General features: G+C 35.8%; 1 protein-coding gene across 2 annotated transcripts; it reads left to right on the top strand.

Moving 5' to 3' along the window:
- Nucleotides 1–360: 360 nt before the first annotated feature.
- On the top strand, nt 361–7,796 carry LOC121422336 (ubiquinol-cytochrome-c reductase complex assembly factor 2-like). 2 transcript variants are annotated; one of them, XM_041617318.1, is made up of 4 exons: nt 361–509; nt 5,187–5,258; nt 6,099–6,168; nt 6,526–7,796. In XM_041617318.1, exons 1-4 carry the CDS (start codon nt 372–374, stop codon nt 6,624–6,626), a joined length of 381 nt encoding a protein of 126 aa, XP_041473252.1. In that variant the 5' UTR covers nt 361–371; the 3' UTR covers nt 6,627–7,796. The 2 variants fall into 2 exon arrangements, with proteins under 2 accessions (XP_041473252.1, XP_041473261.1); XM_041617327.1 differs by lacking the exon at nt 5,187–5,258.
- The last annotated feature ends 635 nt before the right edge of the window (nt 7,797–8,431 follow it).

The raw sequence follows: 8,431 nt of genomic DNA, 5'->3' as shown, positions 1-8,431 counted from the left end.
CCCCCTTTCCATAATACAGAGAGCCTGCAAATCGCTCTCTCTTCTAGTCTGCAGACACAAACTCGAGCTGACCATGGACCTCGTAGATCCATGATTTGACACAAACATATAACATCATATCTAGGGTGAAGACATAGAGTAAAATACCCCCGAATAATTCAACTCTATGGATGATCGAATAAACCCAAAATTGCAAAAAACGTTTTATTTCTCCTTCAAAGTTCGGACTCTTCCTAATAAAGGTCTGCGAGCTATAGCCTAAGCCAACTTTACTCTCGTTACTAGTATATCATATCGATATCTCGCTCGCCTTATTTTACGGTACGGTTTAGTTACACAATAGGACCGGACCTAGGCCTACAAAAAGCAGTATGGCAGCATCTCGATACAGGAAATTTCTCCGCTTGATGGAAGATTGGCCCGCAGATCCATCAAAAAGGGGTAGAGATTTGGCAGTTGCGATTCGGGAAAGGGTCGCACATGGGTTCAGGAGAGGAGAAAACTCTGAGGTAAGTAGATTCTGCCTAAACATAAACTTGACCTGTGTCCAATCTTTGTATGTAGTCCCGTGCCTTGAATTCTGTGTAAGCTTAGCCTTAGACTAGAGTTAGACCAAAAGCGTCTTCGGTCTCTGAGAGTGAGACTCTGACTCTGTTTTGGTTGTTTCAACTTGTTCACTGCAACCATCCTGCCTTTGGGGAATCTACAGGGACTATGGTATGCCAATGCTATACATAGCACACACTTTAAAAATCATAAAAATATCATTTTTGTGACCAAAATCACCGGATCACTATTTTTCATACAGTTGAAATTTATTTTTAATTTTTTTTAACTTGGATCTTTGGGAATAATTTTTGTATTCATCAGAGCACTCAAAAACTTAAATTTTGGGCATATTTTTGTGTACGCCCTCTATTAATGGAAAGTAATATGGCAAGAAATTTTTCATTTTTCAATCACTATTTTTAATTAAGAAAAATAATTTACAGAATCAAATTTACAAAGTTTATGATGAATAGCTGTGTAATGGAAACTGACAGTGTAAGAAAATCAAGCATTTGTCCCAAAGAAAAAGAGAAAATAACCAAACAGTGCCACCCTTATTTTGCCACACATGGAGATGTAAATGAGAACAAGGTTATATCATAACCTTGTTCATTGAATGAGTGGTGCATCCACCGTTAGGGGGTTCACAATGGCATGCAAAATCTCCCCAGCGGGGCTCAACGATTTTTGTCAAGAGTAATGTCATAAAATATATTTTAAAAACGAGCAAAATAAAGATTGTTAGTCTATTCCATTTTGGCCTGAAATGCACAAAACAGGAAAATATAAACCCAATTACTCAGAAGGAAAAAAAAGTCATAAATGTCATACTATACTGACTGACTTTGTTTTGGCTGATGCGCATTCGCATTTGGCTCCACCAAAGGAGTTCAGCGGAAGAACATAATAACAGGGACCAAAGGTTTTGGTCTAGTGTACAAGGAGAAATTAAAAAAACAGATGGCTGCCAGCTGTCTAGTGTAGGCTTTGTCTTTGCCTATGATTCATTGATTGAACGAAAAAATACTGAGCTGAGCTTCTGAGTCCTAGGACAGAGGAATGGGTCTGGTCACTTTGCCTTTTGCGTTTTAAGAATTAAAACATGCATAGCTTTAAATCTTTGTTGAGATTCCTCATTTCTCTCTGGAAATAATTAGGCTCCACATTAATTAATATTATTTCAGAGGAGAAATTGAGGCCCGTTGAAGTAACCAGAAGTCAAAACAAAACTCATAAATTTCTTGGTGACCGATATTAAAGTTTGGTGGCCTGAAAAAAAGAAAAAAAAAACATTTAAAAATGGATAAAACATAGTCTTGAGGACGCAATGATGATGATTTTTTTTAAATATGTCATATATTTCTTCATCATTGACGTCTTGACACTCTCTCCATAGTGCCTTCAGCGAACGACCAAAACAAAGATGGATTCCCCCCAAAAATCCATCCTTTTAAACCGAATTAAAGAGCATTCATTTAATTTTATTAATTCTTACACCTTCCTACGCCTAATGCGTAGGAAGGTTTTAAATATTACAATTTAAAAATGTAAAAAAATGAAGATTTCTTACCTAACTGATGCCGCGTAGACCCCTCGTTCCACATGTAAACAACGGAAATACAATAGCGTCGACCCTTGAACCGCTTATGTATGACGTACTTCCGGAAAGCAATGCCGTCTTAACGAACAATTTAGAGATAATAAATCTTATTTAACAAATATTAAAATTTATTTTGTGATCATAAATAATTCATATCAATATATATAAATTATTTATGATCACAAAATAAATTTTAATATTTGTTAAATAAGATTTTTTATCTCTAAATTGTTCGTTAAGACGGCATTGCTTTCCGGAAGTACGTCATACATAAGCGGTTCAAGGGTCGACGCTATTGTATTTCCGTTGTTTACATGTGGAACGAGAGGTCTACGCGGTATCAGTTAGGTAAGAAATCTTCATTTTTTTACATTTTTAAATAGTAATATTTAAAACCTTCCTATGCATTAGGCGTAGGAAGGTGTAAGAATTAATAAAATTAAATGATTGCTCTTTAATTCAGTTTAAAAGGATGGATTTTTGGGGGGAATCCATCTTTGTTTTGGTCGTTCGTTGAAGGCACTATGGAGAGAGTGTCAAGACGTCAATGATGAAGAAATATATGACATATTTAAAAAAAATCATCATCATTGCGTCCTCAAGACTAGATAAAACAGGCTTTTTGAATATTCTGCAGGCATGACCACTAATTTGGTTTCACTATCTTAGGTATATAGACCTTGTTGCTGTTATTGTATTGAGCGAATTGATTTATACATGTGTTGCATATGAAATAGAAATAATATTAATATTGTAAATATGAAGTAGGAATTAGGAAAAATAAATGATTGCATTGTTCCCACTTCCCAGGTTGTGTGAACTTAATTCTTTGATCTTCATACAGACATAATCAACTTGTTTAGGTAGCCCCGGGCCATTGGGCCATTGCTAATGTCGAGCCCTGGGGATGGGGTGTAAAAAAAAGAAGCACATTAGCACGGGAAGGAGGAAAAGGGGGGAAAATAAAATCCTTACTGCTTTCTCATAGTATGATATCTGAAGCCCTACAGTGCCTAAAATGCTTGTATGCCAAATCCGTGTTACTCGTATGTAGATCAAAGAAAGTAGTACAAATGAATTGCCTTGCAATTGTTAGTGCTGAAAGATGGTAGTGTGTGCAAATTTGGGAGGGTGAAAAACACCTTAAAAATCTTTTGGTTGCCTGATTCGGGCTACCAAAACTTAAATTGCGTTTTACAATAATGGTTGCTTGAGGTGAATTTCTAGTGGGACTGGACCTCTGCTAATGTTGAACTTTGACAATGTTGCTGCTGCAATACTAATGCTGTTCAACATATATAATTTAGACCAGCAACTTAGTAGGGGCCTGGGCCTACCACATTATTTTTATAAAAGTTAATTTGTTTTTCTTATTGTCTTTATTCAGTCTCTGATAATTTTCAATTACGTGAAGATATCAATATTAAATGATTGGAAAACTAATAAAACACAATTTCAAAATGTTCGAAATCAGTCAACTTTCATTTTGGCATTGAGTCCTTGTGCAGAGATCTCGACTCAAACTATAGAGAACAGTTGCATAGAACACTATAGATATGTAAAACCTTGAAATGTGTTAATTTTCATAAAAATAATACACAAATTTGACTCCTCTCGATGTCAAAACTTACAAATTGAGATAGTATCCACCTTTCAATATTAGATCAAAGAACCGGAATTAGCTATTAAAAACTACAAAAAAAAACTAAGAATCCTCTCCTACCACTTCCAGCACAGCTTTTTTTTCATCTGTGAAGTGCCATGCCTACAGCAGTGATTATTCACTCTTTTAACTGAGTTATTCCAGAGCAGCCTTCATTACATAGTTAACATACTCCCCATTTATTATGGTAGCTCTCTAGTTCAGACACTTCGAGTGAGACTATAGGCGCCGCTTTTCCGACGGCGGCGGCGTCAACATCAAATCTTAACCCAAGGTTCAGTTTTTGAAATGGCATCATAACTTAGAAAGTATATGGACGTAGTTCATGAAACTTGGCCATAAGGTCAATCAAGTATTACTGAACATCCTGTTAGAGTTTCATGTCACATGACCAAGGCCAAGGTCAAAGGTCATTTAGGGTCAATAAACTTAGACCATGTTGGGGGAATCAACATCAAAATCTTAACCTGAGGTTAAGTTTTTGAAATGTCATCATAACTTAGAAAATATATGGACCTAGTTCATTAAACTTGGACATAAGGTTAATCAAGTATGATCACCAAACATCCTGCATGAGTTTCACATCACATGACCAAGGTCAAATGTCATTTAGGGTCAGTGAACTTTGGTCGATTTGGGGGTAGCTGTTGAATGACAATCAAAACTTTAAAAAATTTTGGATCTGATTCATAAAACTTGGACATAATAGTAATCAAGTATCACTGAACATCCTGTGCAAGTTTCAGGTCACATGATCAAGGTCAAAGGTCATTTAGGGTCAATGAACTTTGGCCGAATGGGGGTATTTGTTGAATTACCATCATAACTTTAAAAGTATGTTGGTCTAGTTCATAAAACTTGGACATAAGAGTAATCAAGTATCACTGAACATCCTGTGCGCATTTTAGGTCACATGACCAAGGTCAAAGGTCAATGAACTTTGGCAATAATGGGGGTATCTGTTGAATTACCGTCATAACTTTGCAAGTTTAATGATCTGACTTTTGAAACTTGGACATAAGAGTAATCAAGTATCACTGAATATCCTGTGCAAGTTTTAGGTCACATGGTCAAGGTCAAAGGTCATGTGAGGTCAATGAACTTTGGCCACATTGGGGGTATTTGTTGAAGTACCATCCTATCTCTGTAAAGTGTATTGGTCTAGTTCATAAAACGTGGAAATAAGAGTAACCAAGTATCACTGAACATCTTATGCGAGTTATAGTAGTTTTCAAAGTCAGCACTGCTGCTATGTTGATTCGCATGATGCAGGTGAGACGGCCAGAGGCATTCCACTTGTTACTTGTTACTTGCACTCAATGTGGTTTGAATTATCTCCTTGGGTATTAATCTATTTTGAATTCAATCTTGCAGATAAATGAGAAAGAATGTGACAGGATGTATGATGCTCTTAACAAGATCCACACAGATTTCTTCAGGGAAAAGGTAAATATGGAAAATTTGCCTAAAATCTACATCTGAAATGTTTTAGATGGATTGGAAATAATGCTGGGAAAAAAATCTGACAAAAGCATGTTGCGCTTTGGTCTGGATTTTAATCCGGAACCCTGGTTTGCACAACCATGCTCTACTGACTGAGCTATCCACAGAGTTGGCAACCCTTGCGGGATAATAATGTGATGTCCTCTTAATTTAAATTCAATGTTTACTACCTGATTGAATGACTGAACGCAAAACTTTGTTAACATGTTTCGTCTCGTAAGAAAACATTTTGTTCAGCCGTTTAATTATTCACTTTGTAATTCTTATCTGATTTAATATTTTTTAACGGTTGGCATCTCTGTATCCAGGCTTACTTCAGAGCAATGTAACCTTATCTCAAAAGCTTATTTCTTTAGTTCGACAATGCAGTTGAGTATTTTCTACCAACTCATTCATACACCTTGAGGCAGGTTCCCCCCCCAGGGCAATCACTGCCATGAGATTTCTATGTTGGGCATGTAGTATACTGTGCATTAATATCATAATAGATGGGTCTGAAAATAATCATGAAATAAATCACATTCTATAATCTATACTAATCTTGCATTATGTGAGGTACTACATGTAAGTCTGCTTTCCACTATTGAAATATTTGCATGCATCAACTGTGTAATGAGGTGGGGAATACTTAAAGCTCATAATCACCATGTTTGGTCAATACTTCATTTATGTTGTACAATATGCAAAATGTGCAGACTTTTCACTTCATGTCTTTTCAGACTTTTCACTACATATTTTGATTATCTTGTAAAATAAACATCTTTTGTATTTTTATTCCAACAGTACCCACGACTGAAAGATTCATCAGCGACGGGAACCTCCATAGAAATTTGCCATATGGTGATGGCTACAGGTATGAAAATCATTTTTAATGTATAATAACTTTTATTTTAATATCATTTAGTTTGTTTAGGCCATGCAAGCAACCTGCTTATTAAGGGTATCCTCATTTTTATATTCATATGTCAGTACTGAGTTATGTATGCTTTTTTTTATAGATGGAACATAATTTGAAGTAAATAGCATTTATTTCATCCATATAAGTATATCAACTACCTGTAAAAAATTCCTGAATCATTAGTATGAATCAGTGATTGCTGTGTTTCCCAAGCCATGATCGGGTTGTTAGGAACAAACTGTCTAAGCTGATGCGTATTATTCATACCTGAATGTAAATAATGCCAAGGGCACTGTTAACATTATTTTGCAGATACCATCACTGAAATGGAGAATATGAATAAGAGTAGATGGCAGAAGATCAAGGAATCAATGCCCTGGAGTTCAGCAGGACCAGGGGTCGACAAGAGCTGAGACACAACAAACAGCAACTGACCCATGAAGATTGTCAGATTCAGTCGCGGGGATGATGACGAGATAGGCACGTAGTTGAACTGTGTCTTACAAAGCATGGACCAGCAGACCTCGTCATAATCTTGTCTCTTGTGCTGCAAACATGTTGATTTGAATAAATCTCTTCCAAGTCATCTTCAGTTTGAATGGGATGAATGAACATTGTCGAAAGTAGGAAAGTGTGCTATTGATGGTATGAGAGGTATACTGTGTATTCTTAATTTTGGCAAATCATCATATGATTCTCCATGTATAATTCCATCATAACTGAGAATTTTAGATGAAATGGAATCGACTTTCTTACAAAGCAAAATAATAATCGATATTTACTGTACACCATGCATCGCTTCGTCTGTAAAGTCTTTGTTTTGAAGTTGTGTAAACATGATTACAACAGAATGTGAAAAGGTTTTTTACAGAGTGGGTTTCCCCTTGACTTTTCTGATGTTTATTACTGGTCAAAGTTAAGTCAACTCTGTGATGGAAATCTTAATGTTCCCCATAAGAAACATATATTATAATTGTAAATATTTTATATGCATCCCTGAATGTGGGATATATCCTTTTCATCTGCTGCAGAGATTTATATTATTTTTTGTTGTTGCAGGGCCTGTTCATGCTTCTAACAATTTTTTTTTTTGGCTTGAACTTGCCCTGCTCTTTTCACTAAATGCTGTTATCAGTATTGCATTTGCACGAGTTTACTTCACTTCTTGTAAAAAAAAAATTAATAGAAAGTATTCACTAAAACTCAAGAATCCCTTTCTGTCAATAAGACCTTTTCTTTCAAAGTAGCCAATATGCAACTTTTTAGGACTTTTATCAATTTGATGTTTCCGAAACTTTTAAAGAATAAATGCAGCAGTGAGAGATTAGGTGTCAAGTAATTTATTGTCCCGATTGGATTAAGAGAGGGTGGGGGTTGTATGAATTTTGTGAGTGTCTTGAAGATATGAGATAAATAAAGGAAGCACTTCATTCTATGGATGGTGTATTTGCTCTCTTCAGTCATGGGCATAGTTGAGAATGTTCAGTATTATTCAAGTAATGTTCTTCCAAATTGTATTTTCTTGTGTGTATATATTGGACAGATCTGACTTGAATTTATTAAATTATATTGGTAGGAAAAAAGTATATTTGTGATTTTCATTGTCCGTGTTTATTTCGCACTATTCAGTGTGTCAATTATATAAAATTATTATGTACATGTATTGTTGGACTCTGAACACATGGTTTATGTGAATGCAAGGGCCATCGAGACTGACATCCTCAATGCCCCACAATGGATGATACTAGTGCCCTTCCAATTTTTCCCCATCCGTGCTCTATTGTAAAAATCTACCCTATTTCAAGAAGTTGCTTTGCCCTATTAGATTGTTTATCTCTCTTCTCCCTTCTTTAGCCCCTCTCTCCTTTCCCTTTTTAGGATTTTATTAACTTGCCCCTTTTCTCATTCAATCATGTACATATCGAAGTTGAGTGCACCTGTTCTCTAATATTTTCAATATTTCTGCATCCAACTTCATGATACAAAGCCTTTCCATACATGTAACATGCAGAATATGAGGGAAGCAAGCTTCCTTTATTTAATAATATTAATAGTATGCAACATGTACTTAGCACAAATGCTGCAAAGCAGTACCTCGGCCTTAGCACAGCTACCCCGATTGGGCACCGAATGAAAGGGGGCTCAAAGCTCAATCCAACATCACTCTTGACTCATTTCTCCAATTTCAAATCCAGCCTAAAAACTTGAATATAAAAAA

Source organism: Lytechinus variegatus, chromosome 1, assembly GCF_018143015.1.
Source record: "Lytechinus variegatus isolate NC3 chromosome 1, Lvar_3.0, whole genome shotgun sequence".
Lineage (NCBI taxonomy): Eukaryota > Metazoa > Echinodermata > Echinoidea > Temnopleuroida > Toxopneustidae > Lytechinus > Lytechinus variegatus.
Note: the sequence above shows the minus strand (reverse complement) of the source record. Positions and strands in the feature narration are given on the sequence as shown.

What these genes read in the sequence shown, in the direction of transcription:
- LOC121422336 (XM_041617318.1), top strand. Translation starts at nt 372, where the DNA reads ATGGCAGCATCTCGATACAGGAAATTTCTCCGCTTGATGGAAGATTGG. An exon ending in GGAGAGGAGAAAACTCTGAG is followed by an intron (nt 510 to 5,186) that starts GTAAGTAGATTC and finishes TCAATCTTGCAG; the next exon opens with ATAAATGAGAAAGAATGTGA. An exon ending in CCATATGGTGATGGCTACAG is followed by an intron (nt 6,169 to 6,525) that starts GTATGAAAATCA and finishes ATTATTTTGCAG; the next exon opens with ATACCATCACTGAAATGGAG.